The sequence below is a fragment of the Sinocyclocheilus rhinocerous genome, unplaced genomic scaffold (assembly GCF_001515625.1).
Source record: "Sinocyclocheilus rhinocerous isolate Xijiao unplaced genomic scaffold, SAMN03320098_v1.1 scaffold3411, whole genome shotgun sequence".
Taxonomy (NCBI): domain Eukaryota; kingdom Metazoa; phylum Chordata; class Actinopteri; order Cypriniformes; family Cyprinidae; genus Sinocyclocheilus; species Sinocyclocheilus rhinocerous.
The window spans coordinates 138,834-160,521 of NW_015657957.1; the positions used below are offsets into that span (position 1 = coordinate 138,834).

General features: G+C 36.1%; 1 protein-coding gene across 2 annotated transcripts in view; it reads right to left on the bottom strand.

Moving 5' to 3' along the window:
* Positions 1–21,688, bottom strand: part of man2a1 (mannosidase, alpha, class 2A, member 1) — a 59,520-nt gene that overhangs the window by 13,669 nt on the left and 24,163 nt on the right. For both annotated transcript variants that reach the window (XM_016529751.1, XM_016529752.1), the window contains exons 7-19: positions 18,209–18,395; positions 17,825–18,002; positions 17,488–17,699; positions 14,211–14,396; positions 12,523–12,637; positions 12,360–12,427; positions 11,955–12,120; positions 11,547–11,777; positions 11,340–11,462; positions 9,567–9,681; positions 6,275–6,408; positions 2,916–3,057; positions 1,281–1,414 (exon numbers count right to left, since the gene is read on the bottom strand). In XM_016529751.1, the coding sequence (XP_016385237.1) occupies positions 1,281–1,414; positions 2,916–3,057; positions 6,275–6,408; positions 9,567–9,681; positions 11,340–11,462; positions 11,547–11,777; positions 11,955–12,120; positions 12,360–12,427; positions 12,523–12,637; positions 14,211–14,396; positions 17,488–17,699; positions 17,825–18,002; positions 18,209–18,395 (1,991 nt within the window). The remainder of the gene's footprint in view (positions 1–1,280; positions 1,415–2,915; positions 3,058–6,274; positions 6,409–9,566; positions 9,682–11,339; positions 11,463–11,546; positions 11,778–11,954; positions 12,121–12,359; positions 12,428–12,522; positions 12,638–14,210; positions 14,397–17,487; positions 17,700–17,824; positions 18,003–18,208; positions 18,396–21,688) is intronic.

Below are 21,688 nucleotides of genomic sequence, written 5' to 3' on the forward strand. Positions count from 1 at the left end.
AGAACGCGTTATTTGTTTCACGCTTCGGGCACACCCCTAACCCCGCCCCCCGATGTCATCGTCCATCACGATGTTTCACTGCAGACATCGTCCGATGCCAATTTGGTAGACATCACCCAACCCTAAACAGCTAGCACCTTAAGCTCATCTTCTGGGACTGTTAAAGCCATAACAAGTTATACTATTTATCTATATACATACACTACAATTAAAAAGTTTGTGGTCAGTAAGATTTTTTTTTGTAAAGAAATTTTTACTTTTATTCAGCGAGGATGCATTAAACTGATCAAAAGTGACAGTAAACACATATAAAATGTTGCAAAGTTCAAAATCTTTTGAACTTTCCAATTAATCAGAAATCATGAAAAAAAAATGTAATATTAAAAATATTTAGCACCACAGATGTTTTCAACATTTATAATAAGAATGTTTTTTGGAGCAGTAACTCAGTATATTAGAATGATTTCTGAAGGGTCATGTGACACTGAAGACTGGAGTAAAGATGCTGAAAATTCTTCTTTGCATCACAGGAATAAATTATGTTTTAAAATAAAATAAAATTAAAATTGTAATAATATTTCACAATATTGCTGTTTTTAACGTATTCTTTTTGATTAAATGAATGCAGCCTTGGTGAGCATAAGTGACTTTTTCGAAAATATTTTAAAAATCTTACTGACCACAAACTTTTGAACAGTAGTTACATTTTTTTTAAATTTTTTTTTTTAAATCATTAAAAACTAAAAGCAGTCCTTTTAAATTCTACATATGAATTTAGGCATCATAGCATTACAGTGTACAGTATGAAAAAATGTATATTCTTTTTGAGATTGATAATAATTGCGTAAATTTAACAGTATTATTAAATAGTGTTTTTAAAGATTAAGTGAGTGTTAGATGATGGCAAAAGTAACCTAAATATAAAAACAGGGGAAATTAACGTGCAATTAAATATGCAATATTTATAATTTTAATAACAACAAGCCTTCCTGTAGCTTGAACAGAGCAAAGCACTAGCAATGCCATGGTCATGAGTACATGTAACTTACATACAATAATCAGCTAATGAAGGTCTTAATTTATTTATTTTTTTGGCCAAGTGTGTCCTATACTCAGAATCTGTGCTTAATTGAGTTTCATTGTGCTTAACTGTGTCTTAAATGAGTTTCAGCAGGGAACTTCCAAAATTCCAAAAAGCCAGACACTGAGAGCAAGTGGTCATTAATGGATGGATGTTTTTTTTTTCTTCTTTAGCTCAATCATTTCTCCATCCTGATTACCTCCTCCGCAGAGCTCCTCTTCTCCAGTAGTAGGCGGAAGGAGTTGGCAGTGATCTTATTGTCCAGCACTCCCTGACCTAAACCTCGATTATCATCCTGATTGAGCCTGCGGTCCATAATCACCTCCAGCTGACCTGTGGAATCCACAGCAATGAGCTTCATTAGGATGTCACACATACTTCACCACAACACCCACTGATGCCTCCAATGGACATGCATAAATCATGTGTTCCATAGACCACGAGACCATAGAGCCTGCTGTTTGAGCACCAAACAAATAAATCTTTTTTTTTTTAACAAAACAACCTGACAAAACCACACTTGACAGATTGTATTATGAACAAAAGCACTTTACATTCAACTTTTGGAGTGTTTTTCACCACCAATTCACCTACGCCTGTAGACCTGCCAGAGTGGAGTGAGGCCATATCTATTCAAACAAAAACCCGAGAATAGCAGTTATGATGGTCACTGATGTGTCTAAATGGTAGGCTGTCAAATTATTTGCTTACGGTTTTGTAACTGTTGTAAATGTTGGCATGTGGTATTTACAATGACATGAGAGGGACATTCTCATTATAAAGAGCATTTTATTTTTCAGAAGGTCTTAATATTTGGTTTGACAGCAGTTTCTGTAATATCTGTCGATCATGTTCTCCAGCATGATTTGAGAATGATCCAAAGAGCATTTAGGATGATATTAAAAATCTATTCAATTTAAGGAATAAGAAATAAAAAACAACACTAAAAACTAAAGTCAATAGTTTTGGGGATTTTTTCAGTGCCAATAAATGTTGTGATGCTTAAGTGAAATTAAGCATGAAAACATTATAATGTAAACTAACAACTTCAAAAGGTTGGGGTTTTTGGAAGAAGTCTCTCATGCTCACTATTTGTTTGATCAAAAAACAGTAAAAACAGTAATATTGTGATTACAATTTAAAATAACTGTTTTCTATTTCAATACATTTTAAAATATTATGTATTCTTGTGACGAAAAGCAGAATTTTCAGCATCATTACTCTAGTCTTCAGTGTCACATGATCTTTTAGAAATCATTCTAATATGCTGATTTGGTGCTCAAGAAACATTTCATATTATTATCCATGTTGAAAACAGCGGTGTTTCTTTATATTTTTGTATAAAAACCAATATTTTTTTATGAATAGAAAGTTCAAAAGAACAGCATTTATTTGAAACGGAAATCTTTTGTAACATTATAAATATCTTTCCTGTCACGTTTGATCAATTTAATGCATCCTTCCTGAATAAAAATATTAATTACTTTAAAAAAAAAACTTTTTTTGAACCCAGACTTTTGTATGTTAGTGTAAATATGGACATCTGTTAATACTGAGATAAATAGCTGAATAGTTGAGATGATAAAATTCCTATATCTGAGTTCACATGGTCAATAGTACAAATTTGTTTATTTGATCAGTGTCCAAATAATGCTGAATCTGGAATGTTTAATCATGCATTATTAATTAAATTAATTGCAGAATCTTGAATGTTTCTTGTTAATTTTAGATAATAACTTTAAATTCTTAAAAACCTTTTTTATTTCTAGGTTTCATTCAGATTTTCAAACCCAGATTCAAAACTTACAGCACTTAGAAGTGAGTTAAAACTGACCGCTCTTGAGGCTGGCCGCTCCGAGTGACTGTGCAGTGAGTAGAGAGAGTCTGGCGCTGGAGTCCTGCAGGTAGACCATGCTGGTCATGGGGTAGAAGTTTGCCTGAAGGGGGAGCTTAGCCATGGTTTTCCTCGGCTGCACCTGTAAAAACAGCCCACGGCATTTTTAGCACTGCAGGGAGGAAAAGCTCCAAATTCCCCCTGCAAACACTGAGTGTGGGCAGGTGGAGACACTTATCTGAAGGAAAAAACACTGTAAATTGATGAGCTTCGATGTGTGTGTACAAGTGTGTGTTAACGTGACTTGGAGGAAAAATGGATTGGATATTCCACTGTTTTTATTCATGAAGCATTTGTTTTTTGAAGTCAGTTAATTAGTTTGGACCGAAGAAAAGCACTTAATCCTGGCCAAGGCCAGAGAGTCATCATCTGCTAATTAAATGCCACGCTAATACTCCAACATGTAAAAAAAACAAAAAAAACATGATAGAGTGATTTAAACTGACACTTGTGTGTTTTGGTCAGCCCTAGAGCACACTCTAAACTCTTTTTTGATTAATTATTTGTCAAAAGAAATGAAAAACAAACTGACATTTTCATTATGCCATCCAGAAACAACTAGGCATTCTGGCACTATCAACCAAAATCAAACAAGACTGCCAAAACATAAATTAACTAACTTCTGATGACTCCTTTGTTGATTAGTGTTACTTGTCAGTAAACAGAATTAGTCCAGCTAGCCGTCTATATCCACACCTTGAGATCATGTATTTAACTTAAATCCGGCAACAACATGCTTCTCGTCATTAAAATGTTTCACTTTCATTTAGGTGTGTTATCTTTATTCAGAGACTGATGAAAATGTGGTTTCATCACATTTGATGTGTGTGATCAGGCCATAACAGCAGCATCTGTTCATATTCTTGTGTTTCAATTAATTCTAGATAAAATTAGATCATTCTTTTATGATATTTGTTTACTGTCGGGAAATGAGGCCAGCAGACATGTTGTTGGTACCCAATATGACGTTTCACAGAAGAAAAAAATCTATGCACGAGTCTTTATATTATGTAAATTTGAAATAGAAGTCTTTTGTAACATTATAAATGTGAACAATTTAATGCGTCCTAGCTGAATAAAAGTATTAATTTCTTTAAAAAAAAATCTCACTGACCCCAAACTTTTGAAAGGTTGTGTATATTCTGTTACATTTGTCATCAAATTACACATATTTTGCTTTCTTTCCGTAAAAAGGCCAAAGCATTTTTGCTTTCTTTCCTTCAAAACTTCTGACTATATCATCAAAACCATGTTTTGATAGGATGAAGAGGCTGAAATTTGTGGGCAGGTTTAGTAACATCCTAAAGTCAGTCCACATATGGGCTGGTTCAGTGATAGATCTTTAGGTTACTAACGTAACTCCGGTTCTCTGAAATCATGAAGTGAGGTATCTCACTATGGAAACGCCCCAGGCGTGACCGTTTGCAGAAGCACCAATGACACCATGTCTGCCAATCACTTCAGCAATCATGGAGTCCCACCTCCCTGTATATAAACCGCAGCTACCTGCCGTTTCGTCATTCTCCGTATATCTCTTCTCCATGCGGAACAGGCAAAGAGGCTGTGAGATACCTTACCTCATGTTATCAGAGAACCAGGGTTACGTTAGTTACTTAAAGTTTTCTTTCTAACATTCGCTCGGTATCTCACTATGGGATATAGACAACTCCCATATTGCCGATGTGCTGACGAAGCAGACTAAAGATGAATATGATCTGAATTAAACCTCTTTGACCCAACTCAAGTGGTTAAAGCAGATCAGTAAAGTCTGAAAATTTCGACAATGTTGTCAATAAACTGGATTTCCCAAAAGCTTAATGTACAATTTGTCCACTCGCTCCCAGTGGGCAAGTGAAGGTTCTGTCACGTCCAGTCTATAGAACCTCAATAAAGTGTGTGGGGAAGTCCAGTTAGCAGCAGCACACATTTCCTGGATAGAAATGCCCTTAAATAGTGCCCAAGATGTAGCTATACCGCTGGTAGAGTGAGCTCATAACTCGTTTGGGGGCTCTATATTTGCGTTATTGTAACATAACACGATTGCCTCTACAACCAAGAGGGACGACAGGCTTTCCCTTAAAAGAGTCGGCCCACGAAATAAAAAGCTGATTGCTTTTGCTAAGTGCCCTGTGTCACGTGTTGGTTTCTGTTTAGTTCCTGTCTGCCCTTATTTGGTTCAGTTCCTGTTCTCATTTAGTTAATCATCATTCATTAGTTATAACCTGTGTTGTATTAATCATCTCATTAGTTCCCTTTGTTTGGGTTTTGCTTATAAGTCCTCAGTTCTCCCTTAGTCTTCGTCCGTTCACCGTCATGTTTAGTTTGCTCTTAGATGTTTCTGATTTATCTGTCTCATGGTTATTCTCTTGATTTGAAGTTGGAATTAAAGATCGTGTGCTGGATTATTCCTGCGTTGTGCGCTTGTCTCCTGAGAGCACAGTACCTGTGACACCCTGGTTCTCTGTACATACATTTGTAGAGTCTGCACCGGACATAAACAGTGTAGCTGCTCCTCCTCTGGACATGAACAAGGTGGTGGATGGAAAGCCATCAGATCCACAGATTGACCTGAACCAGCGTGATCGAATACTTTAGGCATAAACGCCGGGTTAGTTCTAAAATTTACTTTTTGACCACCCGGAGCGAAAATCATACATGAGGAATGAACTGATAAGGCATGCAGTTAACTCACCCTTTTCGCTGTAGTAAGAGCTAGTAACAGAGCAGTCTTTAAAGAAAGCAGCTTTAAGGAGATCCTCTCAACAACCTCGAACAGGGTTTTTGAGAGCGTGTTCAGGACCACGGACAAATCCCAGGGCGGGATCAGCAGTTTTGATATTGGGCGTAACCGCCGTGCTTCTCTCATGAATTGGCAGACGAGAGGATGCTGGCCTATAGTACCCTAGTCGAGTTCTATATGGTATGCCGAGATCGCGGCCAAATAAACCTTAACCGTGGAAAAGGCTCTACCCTTATCCAGGAGGTCTAGCAAGAAACAAACCACGTCCAAAATTGAACATAAATAAGGGACAACGTTTCTTTCCCTGATCGCTGCAGCGATTGGTCTGCCGTGATTGGCAGACGTGGTGTCATTGGTGCTTCCGCAATCGGTCACACCTGGGGCGTTCCTATAGTGAGATAGCGAGCAAATGTTAGAAAGAGAACCGCAGATTCCCCTGACGAGCCCCGACCGATACTGCCTTGCCTTTATAACACACACTTGCATATAAACAGTGTAAACTTTATTGTGTATGTGGATGTCAGGGAGAGAGAATAAAAAGAATATACTGATGTCCTACCTGGTAGCCATTGAGGTCAGTAAAGAATCGATCTTTGCTGTTCAGATCTGAGGTTATCCTCATTGCAATTTCACGGTTGATTTCGCCTCTTATATCTACGGTGTTACAGAGCTCAACAGACTGACCCTCTACACCTATGAGAAAGAGAGAAAGAGGACGAATGAGCACAGGCAACAGAAGAGGATTGGATATCTGTTTCCTCCACTTCCATACTACAATTTCTGTATCAACACTCACATAGCATCAACTGTATCTGAGTATTTAAAGGAACAGTTCACAAAAAGTATCATTCTCATGTTGTTTTAAACCCGTGATTGATTGTATACTGAATACCTACAGTAATTTAGCGAGGACCACTAAAGACCACTTCCTTATAGACCAATAAGTATCATTAGGCTGATAATGCACAAAACAACATCTAATTTACTGTTTGGAGCATAATCACATACAAACCACCAAAATACCACAAACTGTACATTTGCCAACAGCAAACGATTGCTTTCCTTTTTTAACTTTAATAACTTGTTTGCCTGTTCCTGGCTAAAGTTGAATTTGAGCAATTAGATTTTCAGAGTAAACTGAAACTGAATATAAGTAAACACTCCTTCATGCTAAATGTACAATTTGAATTGGACTAATTGAGCCTTTGGGAATAAAACAGTGCAAGAAACAAATATGTTCCGTTTCCTTTAATTAAAATAAAACCCCTTAAATGTGGAAGAACATGCTCCATATAGCAGCACATCCACAAAAACAAGGTTATGCTTTTATGGAGTACGATAGCTTGGAAAATTTTCAACATGAGTGTGTCCTCATTAGCTCATAGTGAGATGGTAACCTGACACTTTCAGTGAGCAACCATCACTGATACTATTGCTCATACTTTGAGTTAATGATTTGAACAAACACCTAAGCATACATATTAAATTTTGTTTGTCCAACAGTCATAAATGATACCTCAAACTGTGTGGCTTGATATTACTTTTCGATTTAGGTGGAAAAGTTCTAGATTTATACTAAAGAAGGACCTGAAACATCTCTAGAGACACAGAATATCATAGAGACTTGGGCTCTTTTGACTTGAGCGACAACATAACAATCACCCAGAACACCCTAGCAATCACACAGAAAAAAACTAAAAACTACTCAAAACACCTCAGCAATTAGATAAAACACTATTGCAACCACCTGAAGGAACAGTTCTCTCAAAAATGAAATTATGCCATTATTAACACTACTGTCCAAAAGTTTGGGGTCAGAAAGATTTTTTTTAAGAAAGAAATTATAAATACTTTTATTTAGCATAGACACATTGATCAAAAGACAGTCAAATAAATGTTGTTTTTGAACTTCCTATTTATCAAAGCATCCTGAAAAAATGTATCATGGGTTCCACAAATATATTAAGCAAAACAACAGTTTTCAACATTTATAATAATAAGAAATGTTTCTGAAGTAGCAAATCAGCATATTAAAATGATTTCTGAAGGATCATGTAACACTGAAGACTGGAGTAATGGTGCTGAAAATTCTGCTTTGCATCACAGGAATGAATTACATTTTAAAATATATTAAAATAGAAAACAGTTAGTTTAAATTGTAATACTATTTCACAATACAATCTTAAAAAATAAAGGTTCTTTACTGGCATCTATGGTTCCATGAAGAGCCTTTAACATCCACTAAATCCTATCATTGCACAAAAGGTTCTTTATAGTGGAAAATGGTTCTTCTAATTATTAAAATGTTCTTCACAATAAGGAAAAAAAAGGTTCTTTTAAGAACTGTTCACTTTTGGGGAACCCAAAATGTTTCTTCTATTGCATCGCTGTGAAAACCCCCTTTTAGAACCATTATTTTAAAGAGTGTATTACTGTTTTTACTGTATTTTTGATCAAATAAATACAGTCTTTGTGAGCAGAAAGGACTTTCAAAACTTTCAAGAACATTAAAAAAACCCAAAACTGACAAAGTGAATGAAAACTTAGTCTAAGTTCAAGCAAAATGACAAAAAGCAGCTTTACAAAATCATGAAAGTATTCCACACAACTTAATGAATGAATCATTCTCTTGTTTTGGATCTATTATATAAATCAGCTGACTGTTCACAAAATCAGTCTGAATGATTTCTTCACATATCAAACTGATCAGGTCCGCAGGTTCAACCTAATGATCTGGTTGCAACAGTTAATAGTCCACAGGAGGGGAAGATTATCAGTGAATAACGGATTAAATGAAAGGTTATTGTATGAACACTTGAAATTTAGTGAACAAGTTGAATACACAGCATTTTTAAAAACTTTTCTGATCTTTTTTTATGTCTTTTTGAAGCTTGAAAGCTTCAGTTGCCATTTGTTGTAATTGCATGGAAAAGAGCGACCAGTACAAGCTTCAGAATTTCCCCTTTTGTGTACATAATGTCAGAGACAACTATTTTGTGTGTGAGTTGAACGTCCCTCTCCTTAAGCTTTGCATACTAAATTCCAGTTTGAACTCATGGGAATAACCCACAAGAGGTTTCGCCTCATTCTTTTCTTTTTTTGGACAAAAACAAACATCACTGGGGGAAAGGTCCCTAAGGCTCATGTGACTGCCCTGCTCTTTCAAAAACACTCATGTATGTTATCTCACCCACCCATAAGGGGTCACAAACAGACCGTTCAACCCCTGGTGCTCTTGATAAGAAAGCCTTTCTGAATGCATTTCATTCTTTCACAAAATGATCCCATTTTAGCACACCATTAAATTTTTTTTTGGACTGTATTTTGATATCAAACTTCCTTTCTGATGTTGATTAAATATTTGTAACTTAGTAGTGTAATGCACTGCCTTTTTAGGCATTGAAGATTGCACAGTTTGTTATAGCTTGAGGAACATTAAAAAGGCTTACTTTTAAAATACAAAGATTTATAAAACAATAACTGAGCTAGAAAATAAAAAAGCTTTGTACAGCATCCAATAAAGCACTCTTGTACTAAACAAGCTGTTATAGTAATGTGAATAAAAAGCTCTCTTAACAAAGATTACTTGGAAAAGAAAAGGAATTTCTGGGGGTCAATCAACCAGAGGTTTCCTGAGGTTACACTGCTACCCTCCCACCATCGACTTTTGGCATTAACAAAAACTCAGAAGCTGCCTAATTATACAGGACTTCCCTAAGACAACTAGTCGAACTTGAAAATGTCATTTTGCAAATCCCTAGTGTAAATATTTGATTTACATACTGTAAATAGTGGTGACTGCAACCGTAACTGAGAAGTGCAGGTGTTGAGTGTTTGCTGTCCTCTCTTACCGTGGATGTTGTAGAGCCGAAGAGTGTGTGTGATTTGTGTGAAGGTAGTGGTGACTTCAGAAAACAGCGGTCCTTTAGTGACTCGTACCACCGGCGGCTGAGAGGGAGAGTAAATCTGTGTGAGACAGAAAGGAAATCAATGTGAATCAAATCAAACTCATAAAATCCCCTCAGAGCAGAGCTACCGAAGACACTGCATCACAAAACTGCCTAATGTCCTGATGAAAGAGAGAGTTTAGCTCTTGTGAGGTTTCCCAGTGTTGGGGTGGATAGCAGATAAAGCTGTGAGCAGTGACCGTTGTATTTAGAGCTCCAATCAGCAGAATAACATAAATTTGAGTGAAACTTTATAAAAAAAATATGTTCCAGCAAACTTTCATGGTAATCATTTGTTTGCCTCAAATTAACCACAAGCCTGCTGCAAATAGTTTTTAGAGGAGTGGGCGATATACAGTTTTCGTTGTTGTTATTAAACTAAATGAAAATCTTGTAATTATTTACTTTGCAATGTGAATGACAATGTTACCCAGTATTTCCTGCACCTCTATTCAGCAGTAGCAAATTATATTTATGTAAGAAAGTTGCAATGCAAATGCAAATGCAAATAATGATAATACTGTTATAACTGTTGTTGTTATTGTTATTGTTGTTATTAAAGAAAATGTAAGAAAGGTACAATGCAAATAAAATATAATAATTTTAATAATAATACTTGTACAACAACAATAATACTACTAATTCTACTACTAACAATTATTATTATTATTATTGTTATTAAAGAAATAGTAACTCAAAATGAAAATCATGTAATTATTTATTTTGCAAAGTGAATGATGATAAATGTCAGAATTTCCTGCACCACTATTCACATTGGCACCAGCATCGTAGTGGAAACGCTCAAGTTGTGGTGCTCATGGGAAACCTTAAAGGTGCAGTAGGAGATCTTGGAAAATGCTAACTTTAGCCTGATAGCACTGAAAGCAAACGTCTCACCCTCCCTGCAATCGCCGTCCAAAGCCACGCCCCCTGAACGCACACACAGACCAGACGACCGGAGACAACATTACTACAATATATCATGTGTTATTAACCGGCAAATACATATGTTGACAGGCAGGTATGAAAGCCAATCAAAATGCTTGGACCGAGTGTTATGATTGGACGAACATTTATTGGTCCTTCCACAAAATATATAAATACATATAAATACATTTAGACCACTTAACTTAATGATTGCTATCGGGATGTGAAGAGACTTTCAACCAGCATAACAAAAAAAATTTCTGAAGACAATCACCTATTGCACCTTTAATTCTAGGCTTAATTATGATTTCAACCACTCCACTTTCTATTAAGGGTGCTCCGATCAGGATTTTTGGAGCCGGTCACCGATCGCTGATCACAGGAAGCAGTATCTGCCAATACGATCACCGATACCGATCTTTTTTTAAGCCTTCTTTTTATCATTTAGAATTATTTATCATGCCAAACCTCTCAAGGCAGGCGCGTGTCAGCTTGAGATCGGTTTATGAGGCCTTTAAAGAGACCGCCAATCAAACTTCCCAAAGCGATTATTGGCCGATAGCGATCGGTAGCCGATCAATCGGAGCACCCCTACTTTCTATTGATTTTCTGTTTCTCTCTACTACTGTTTATAAATAAAATGTAGGAAAATATTCACTCAGAAAGAAAGAATAAGAATGCTACTGGGCAAGATATGGAATATTTGATTAATCTAAAAAAAAAATGTAAAATGATCAAAATAGTTTTTACTGTTGCTTCTTTGTCAGGCAGGAACAGGTAGGCGCCGCTCTTGTCTTTATTGCTGGTGGTGCCGTACCAAACAAACTCCACCTTGACCAGAAACTCCGAGTCATCCTCCTTCAACCTCATTTTCTGTAAACAAGAGATGTTCTCTGGAGTCATTCCTAAATGTATGACCTTACAGCAAACCCAGAGAGCAGCAGTCTATCATCTAACCTCTAAAAGACCTGTAGCTGTAGAGATGGAGAGTTTCAGGTGAGGGTTTTCAATGTGCACAGGAGCCGCATCTTGTTGGTAGAACTGTGGGAAATGCTCCAGTTTACTGACTGAAATCTGCCCGCCATCCTGAAGAAACATGTACTTAGCAGCTTCTGTCCTTGGCTCCATTCCTTCCATCAGCTGATACACGCTCAGACCCAGAGGAGCAGCTTGAGCCACAAACGACAACTGTTGAGGAAAAAACTAACACGATTAAAGACACCATGAACTGGCTAGAAGAGCATTTAGATAACTTCAAACTAAGCATGGACTAGTTTGAAGAATCCACACTCTTCAGATTGATCCTTTCCATAAACAACATACCCCTAATGCTGTGATATGATGCATCGATGTAGCAGATCTCACCTGAAAGACGTCGGTAGCAGCATGACTGGCATCATTCCACACTGCACTGACTTGAGCACGGACCACATGACCAAGAGCATTAAGCACACGCACTTTAGGAGTAGTCACGTATACTGTAACCATGGATGTCCTGGCTTGCTCTGTGGGGTTGTAAACCACCAACAACCTAGGAACAGCAAAAAAATTAAGCATTTTTATGAAACATTTTTTTGCCACAGATTCTGCTGCCTCTACTTCATCCACTTCAACACATGTACCATGAGGTCATTTTCAACTCAACATTATTCTGCTATAATGCACAACAGCAAGGCTCCGAAAGTAAAACTCAAAGAAATTTGTTTCTTCTACAGAGAAATGTATTTTTAAGAATATTTAATTTAGAAATTGAAGGAATTATTGATTTACCTTGGTTTTTCACCAACTTCAAGAATAGTTTTGCGAGGTAAGGCATCTTGGGATGGCTGAACGTCATCCTGTAATACAGAACCAGCAAAAGTGTGATATGCACAAGGCAATTACCAAATTTCGGAGTGATGCCATGTTATGGATGTACAATATGAACACTCACCATTTGAAGAAAGGGATTTGAAGGATCATGGTAGTATGCTGGTTTGTCCTTGAGTACCAACCAGTGAGCTGAGCTCACAATCACTCGCTTCACATTCAGAATAGAGTGAAACAACCTTAAAAATAACAAAGATCATGATGTTTCTACAGTACAAATGTGCACGCCAACATTCATGGGTAAACCAAACCGTTTCAATAATGAAATTCACTTGGGATGCATGTTATATCACTGAACCATAGTGATATGAACCATAGTGGTTCATATTTGGTTTGTTTTACCTGATAAGATCAAATAATAAGAATCAAATCTTTGTTTTTTCTTATCAAAAAATCAAAGGTTTGGATTTTTTTAAGAGTAAGGTACGTTTATGTAAACTAATATTATAGTGGTTAGTGGTTAATCTGAACTTGCAACCCAAAGGTTCTATGCTAGCATTCTAAAGTTTGGGGTCAGTAAGATTTTTTATTTATTAATTTATTTTTAAATTTTATTATTATTATTTGTATTTTTTGAATGAATTGGGATGCATGTTATATCACTGAACTATAGTGATATGAACCATAGTGGTTCATATTTGGTTTGTTTTACCTGATAAGATCAAATAATAAGAATCAAATCTTTGTTTTTTCTTTATCAAAAAATCAAAGGTTTGGATTTTTTTAAGAGTAAGGTACGTTTATGTAAACTAATATTATAGTGGTTAGTGGTTAATCTGAACTTGCAACCCAAAGGTTCTATACTAGCATTCTAAAGTTTGGGGTCAGTAAGATTTTTTATTTATTAATTTATTTTTAAATTTTATTATTATTATTTGTATTTTTTGAATGAATAAATGAATGAATGAAATTAATACTTTATTTTAGTAGGGATACATTACATAATTCAAAAGTGAGGGTAAAAACTTTTGTTTTTTCCCCCCTAATATTTCTATTTCAAATAAATTCTGTTCTTTTGAACTTGCATTTGTCCAAGAATCCTGAAAAATGCACAAATATTAAGGTGCACAACTGTTTTCAACATTGATAATAATAAGAAATGTTTTTGACCAAATCTGAATATTAGAATGTTTTCTGCAGGTTCATATGACACTGAAAAAAGAATATTGTAATTATTATTATATTTTCACAGGAATACATTTTAAATGAAATTTCAAATTTTAAATTGTAATATTTCACAATATTACTGTTTTTACTGTAGCTTTGATCAAATACAGTAAATGCATCTTTTCGTGGAAATATTTAAACTTTTGCATCTAGACAGTATGCAAATTCACAACCAGATATGAGAATTACCAATATTTTTTCAGTAAACGTTTATTCCTTAAACGTTCCTATTTCTATAAAATGGGTGGTTAGGAAAATTCTTTGTCTGATAGTTTTGTAAAATAATTTTCAAATAATCATTTAGGTTGATTAGCCCTAGAAAATATATTATTAATGTTTTTATTTTAAATATATTGGCGGTCTTTTGTTTTGTGTGGATATATTCATACATTCATTATTTGGTCATTTTACCATGGTTTTCAAGCAGATGGTAACGACTGCTTTACGAGCAATTTGAAGGATCTATGCGACTGCCACTTTGGGGCGAAATGCAACAAACGTATGCAAATGTTGAAGGTAGTGAAAAAGTGGCATAAGTCTTCTATACATCTCACTTTCACAGATATTTCAGGAAAGATGCGCTACCTTGTTCCATAGTCCACAACCACCCAGTCTTTGCCCGTGCCCGTGATGGCATCATGATGCTGGAAGAGACCTAGATTGCGTCTGGCTTCTGTCAGTAACTTGTAATTATCCACTGCAGGGTAATCACTGGGCTGGCCGTACTTCTGAATGTTGGCCAAGGTCAGAGAGTAGAGGACCTCAGCTGCCCTGCGGACATACATAATGTGATATATGAAACTCCTTCCCACGCAAGATCAAAAATTCCCACAAATCCACACTGAATAAATGAACAGTGTTACAAGAATCCGTCTGGTATCAAAATACCTCCTGAATCCGGCTAATGTTCAAATTCCAGGAAAAGAAAGACAACAGTCTTGTACAGTCCCTGTTGTGTTGGGTGTGTCTGAGTGAGAACAACAATAATACCAGAATCTCTCCACATTATAGTAACAATACAGGTGTTATCTCTCCGAATAATGACCTTCTCAAATTTTCCACAGGAGATGAAAATCTATAGCTGGGCAAACCTCACAAAACCTGTTGGACATGAGTCATATTTCACATGTTGAAAAAAAAGAAATGATATTTTTCCTTTAAGGCAGTAGTTCTCAAACAGGGGCCCGGGGCCTCAGAAGGACGTAAAAATATTTCAATTAAACAAAACAGTGGTAATCCATAGTTTAAATGTTTTTTTTTTTTTACCAAATAAATCTTTGAAGTGAATTGATAAAGCAAGACTAAGTAGTTTCTGCAGATCAAACATTTCAACATTTCTGCATATGGTTCACAGACAGTAGTCTAAAAATGCAGTACATGCGACCTACATACTTCACATCAAACATACATCTGCTTTCTGCTCCCGTAAGAACAGCCAAACACTGACATTAATAATTAATTAAACATGAAATGACCTTGGACTGAATATCTCTAATCAGTCTACTGTGTGTGTGTGTGTGTGTGTGTGTGTGTGTGTGTGTGTGCGTGCGTGTGTGTGAGAAACTGAGCAGAGCTGAACAAAGTCCTATTTGCTGTGTGAAAGAAGCCATCGTGTAGAACGGGGAATAGTTTAACAACTGCATACTGATGAAAACTGTCTCCAGCCTACATTTAGACACCCATCAAAATGCAAATACTGCGTTAAATAGAGTTCTCCACATCCGCGAGCTGAAGGTGTACCCAATCTATTCACTTGTGTGATCAGTACAGCCGTCTTTGAGAGCACAGGGTATAGACGTACAATACAGGAACTAAATGAGGGAAATTAATATTCTTATCACGCATCGCACTAAACAATGAAATGCAGGGCAGCCACTGACATACACAAACACAAACACACACACACACACACACACACATACAGGATGTATAGAACACATAATATAAAAAAACTCAATCATATACATACAACATGGTATTTAAATGATACTTCATATTACTTCAAAGAATAGAATACTATGAAATTACTATGGTACTACCTAATCTATACCATGGTATATGTCCATAAAACATGGTAAAACCATGAGACATGAACCAAAACCATGGTACTTACCATGGTGAATGAACAAAAAACATGGGACATAATACCATGGAAAATTAATTTAAAAAAATGGTAATACCATAGTACTTTTTGTGGTTAGAGGGTTTAAAGTTAGAGCTCTATTGCAAGGTTATTTTAGTATTATTTAAATAATAATAATACTGTATTTATTAATATTTTAAATGAGCTTTTTTTATATTTTCAGTTTGGATTATTATTATTATTATTATTAATTATAGGATATTATAAATTTTATTTTTAATTTCAGTTTGTTTTAGTCATTTTGTTATGTGCTTTTCTCATTTTTATTTGTTTTTAAAATAAGTTTTAGGCTTTTATATGAGGCTTTTCATCTAATATTTATAATAATTTCAGCTTTTTTTCAATTACCAAAAGCAATTTTTAACAGTTTTAGTTGTAGTTAACAATAACAATAGTGCTCTACTGATACATGTAAAAAAAAAAGCCTGTAGAGGAGCATGTAGAAAAATCAATGTGGAAAATCAATATGTACCACTGTAACGTCAATTAATGAGAACTGCAAAGACATTACAACAGTTTCCTGCTGTAAAAAAATAAAATAAATAAATAATTAAATTACAAGGAGTTATTTCTTTCAAATTCCACATATTAGCGGTAATTACTTTATAAAGGGCATTTTCTTAATAAGATCAATTTTCATAGGGCCAATATCATGTTAGAAAGGAGGTGGCACAGTCAGTGGCCATGGTCAAATAAATACTAAAGCCACTGAGTCGCTGGCTCAAAACTGGCTGCTTTAATTTGCTGTGACCTTGTCACAGGGCTTCAGTCTTATCGTGAAAACACAGCCATGTGACCTTCGGCTTTGTGTGTTAGTTAGCAGCATACAGCACTGCAAGAAAAATATGTTAACGTCTGTTATCACAGAGCTCCATTTCCTATAGACAGACTCTACCAGCGACCACGATCAGTTCAGGGGCCGGTTGCATAAACTGCTTAGACTAGTCTTAAAAGTTAGTCTTCTAATTTATTTCTGCAAGACTTTTTCAAATCGGTTACATAAAAAAGTAGACTGGTCTAATTTAAATCCGAAAAGTAAGGTTGATTACCACTTGATTAATTGCTAGTTAGTCAAACTAGTCCTTAAGACCTGTCTGACTGTGTGCGCACGAGTCAGACAATTCGAAAAATGCTATTTTTGTGGCTTTTAGTGCATGTGTGTTAGGTCATCTGTATGCTAGTGTACTTATAAAAGTTAATAAGCAAACTTTTAGCAGATAAACACATTTCAAATTCACAGTCTTTTTCTGATGACTAACCAGACCAAAAATATTTTGGTCTCTAAACTTTGAATAAAAAATAAAAAAAAACAACAACAAGTGATCAGACTTTGAAAAAGCTACATTTCCAGAAAATGTCATTAGTTTATACAATATGAATTGCAAATATTATTGCACAAATTAGCAAGGCATTCTGGCTCATAATTAACTTTATGTTAATTTTGAACTCATGGTTTCAAAGGCAAGTCAAGTCCAGACATATGGAAATAGTATTTTTTTTTATTGTTTCAATTTTTGGACATTGAGACCCAGACCAAAAATATTTATGCAGTGTATTTATGCAGATTAATGCAGTGCATATTTTCATATTTTCAGTTCAGATTTTCTCTTTGGTGCAATGAATGACATTTTGGTGCTACAGAGAATTAAAGAGAGAGTTTTGCATCCTATTAACTTTTGCTGATCATTTTCCAATGTGGTAAAAGTTGTGAAGGCTTACCGGAGGTGTGATTCCAGCACTCTGTCCAGGCGTTTATAGAACGGCCGTGAGGTGAAGTATCCGCTCCAGTAGTGGTCGTCTCGATCCGCGTAAGTGAAAAAGTCTCCACTTAGCACAGGCAAAGCCAACTGCCCAACATTCATGCCAACCGGATCCATGCCAGTGCTTTTACGCAAGGCCTCGAAATAATCTGAAATAGTTCCAAATTGAGCCTGCAAAGAGAAACAAAAGAGATAATATGGGAACACATATAGAATTATGGCTGAAAATATACCAAGAAGAGTTCAAAGTGTGGCCAATTAAAGGAAACACTGAAGTCTGTCTAAGGATGCTAGACCTGGACATGAAGCTCAGGGTGAGAATTCATGTAGTCGAAGAGTTTCTGGTAGTTTTCAAACTGTTGGTCCCATTCGACAGCTTCAGTGTAACGGAAATCATCTCCAAGTGGAGCCAGCAGCACATTGGTCCGAAAAAGTTTGGATTTCTTCCTGTACTGGTCCAGCAGCGTCTGAACTCTACATATGGAGAGAATAAACTAAGTGGAGGGAAATCTAAATCTAATCAGAATTGAGGGAACACAAATCCACAAACAATGACACAAAAAAAGGGATTAAAAATGGTTATTTATTGGAACAGACTATTTCAAGACATAGTTCAAAACAATCAAATAAGATAGTTATGTCCTAATGTCCGTGACTGTTACTTGTGTGTATAGCTGTACCTCTCCTGTATGTTGTTATCTGTGATAGCCTGAGGAGGAATTCTCCACGGACAGCTGATTCTTCCTCCCGGCAGCCTTTTAAAGTCAAACTGGCAGCAGATTTTTGGGTCAGGACCACATGTATGGGGAACATCGTAGCTGTAGAATGGCATCATGTGACACAAAATGTCTGAACTCGAGTCTTGATCTGTTGGAATCAAAAACAAATGCGAAGCTACTAGTCTTGTGTGGCCATGCGAACAAATAAAGGCCATTGCCTACTGTTAATAGTGTAGCGATAGATGAAGCACAGGTTACACAGAAATCACTTTTAAATCAGTCGGTCAATGTTGCAAATTTACATGACTAACTTGAACCTGTTGCGAACTCTGCATCCCTATCATGTGGATTCCTATTGAAATGACTGGATTTTGCCTAGGAAAATTCACAGAACAACGGTAAAGGTGACAGCATCTAATATTTCAATTTTACAGTTAGCATTGTTATTGTTATGTTATGTCAAGGAAAAAAGGTCTTTGTAATCTTCCCTTTTCTTAATAACAAAAATAAAAATAGCTATATCGCGATATATACAGAGTTCTGGCATGAAACTCTAGATGGCGCAGTCCGATAGGCCTAACTCAATCTGACCTAATGACATCATTATCACATGGCACAGCTGATTGGTTCTCTCCTGTATACTTGCTCTGCCGCAGCAGCAGCAGCAGTGTAGCAGATCTATTCCGCCAAGACCAAATACATTAACATTGTCATGTGCATTACAATGCCAATCCCTCCGAGAGATGTCATGACAGAAATATCGTTATCATGAAATAAAATGTCTCATACGGTGAAATAAGATTTTGGTCATATCGCCCACCCCTACTACAAATCACGAAATGATCCACTAATGTCAAAATCAAATCATATTTTATTTGCAATAAAAATATTCAATTACCCATTCAGCACAGCATGTGCTCCAGAGTGACCTTCATAAAAGCTGTGCAAATAAATAATGCAGGATTTTCCTTTAAACAAGGGACCAGATGTGAAGCACAGAGTAGTCTGGCTGTCTGTTAAATGGTGATACATGGAATTACATTGAACAGAAAGCTAATTCAGCCTGGCATAGAGTGCACGCTGCCAAATGAACTGTAATCATATTTGTTCAGCACTGGCTACAGTCAGAGATCTAAGTTAGGAGTCAATTTTTCCAGGGTTTTTTAACACTAGGTCTGGAAAAAACAGCAAACAGATGCACAACACTGAACAGGCAGACAACGGAGAACAATAGATGGGATGTGGGAGGACGTTTCCTCTGACTTCTCTTTTGTTTGCCATTCTCAGCTCTTATTTTTCATTCAGATCATTAGAGAACAAGTGCCAATGGAGCAACACACAGCAGCAAAAATATGAGAACACATTATCATGAGAACATATAATCATACTTGAAATGTATGAATGTCGTTGCATGAGATCTCAAACCATGTGGCATCTGCAAACAAATGCTAGTAGATCTAACTTCCCTTTTTGAGCCATTTTTACACAGATTTTACCAAGCTCATTTTCAGTGAGGTCAGTTCTCCTCAAGTTCACACATGCCTAGCAGAGTAACCACAGGTGTATTTCATCACATTAAATATAGGCACTTAACTATGGATTGAGAAACGTTATACCCTATATAATGAGAGATTTGGACAGTTAAAGATTGTAGAGCTTAGTGTACTTCTGCACAAAATATTATATTAATATTATATAAATATTAATAAAATATTATACATACACATGATTCTGCCTCACTAATAAGCACTTTCATAATGCAAACTAAAAGACGTCCTTTAAAATGATTAGACTTTCTAATCTAATTTCCCATGCTTCATGATTAAATATTTTTTATAGTTTTATTTATTTTAATAATTATTTTAATACTTAATGTATAGCCTATTAGTCAAATTCATAAAATTGAAAGAGGCAAGGTTGGTAGTTCAGCAGTGCAGCATTAAACAAATGTACTTAGTGGGCTTCTGTAATACACCTTTGTTTCTTTGATCTCCTTCATTAGAATAACAAAGCAAACAAATTTACGTTATAATAAGTCCAAAAATAACCAGTTACACAACCAAAGGGCGTTAAAGTTTTAACCTTTAAATCCTTTGTTTTTTGCAACGGGTTATTTTTAGGTTCTAAAAAGCTCATAATAATTTATATTCATTTTATAAAGCCACAGATAAAATACTTGTGCCATTTACAGACTTGTGAAGTTTGATCTGGACTGAAAGGTTTTGTGGCAGAGTGTCTTTTTAGAATCTTTTTAAAGGGGCCACTGAAGTAGTTATTTAAGCACTTTGGTTTGAAACAATTCTAAAACACGGCTGCCGTTGTGCTCCCTTCTGTTAATTAATTAATTATTTTCATTTTCCATTTTAATCTCCATTAACTCATTTATTATTAATTTATGCTGTTCGGAATGCGTTGGTAATGCTTCATAACCAAAAAAGTACCCAAATACAACTTTCTGAACAGCATAAGTATTGTTTTATTATTTAAAATCGATTCATATCTTATATCTTTCTGTGCATTTATTTTTGCTTGTAAAATACTTGCTACTTGGTTTGATATGTTGTACTTTGTTTCCTAATGCAACGACATTCGTGCATTTTCAAGTGTGGCACAAATGTGTCTAAATTTGACACTCTGCATGGTTTATTTCTTGTAACAGCTCAAGAAATGAGAGCTTTTTCTTTTTCATGATACGACATTTGGCATGAGGTCTTCGACTGAACACTATTGACATGTAGCTACATGCAGGATGCTACCAAACAATATTTATCCAAAGGAAAGGGGAACAGGAAAGGGTCTAGGGTGTGTGATGCATGGTCACTGCACCATTATTTTAACCATGCTTCCTGTATGGTTTCTGACCTCCTGAGGAGTCTGAGGAACTCATGCAACCTAAACACTAGGTTTAATCCTGAGCAGAATGTTTTCATGCATAAAAAAAAACATGCAATCAGGACAAGCAATATCAACTCATCACAGACCCATAACACCCATCATACAGTGCTAAAGATAGCTTCGAGTACTTTTTGGTGAGGTTGATCATTATAGCTCCTGTTTGTGTGGTTATCTTTCAGGGTGAGGGTCTGAATGACCTCCAGTGATGGAGATGCATCTGGAATAGGAGGCGAGCTTTTACTAGGCACAGACTTTGTTAGGTCTGTTACCAGGGCCAGCAGCTGCAGATGCTTCATGGAAAACTGGATTTATCTCACTTCCACCTCTGTTTCTAAAATCGTGAGACTAAGGCCCAATCCCAATTCTATTTTATACCCCTTCCCCTTCCCCTACCCCTCCGCCTACCCCTTCCCCTTGTCGCTTGAAACAGAGTGTCAAGGGGTAGGGGTGAAAATATTCCCCTAAGAATTGGGACACCACTACTATACGTCACACGTCACCATACGTCGTCTAGCTCCTACAATACACACACCTATACTGGTGTGC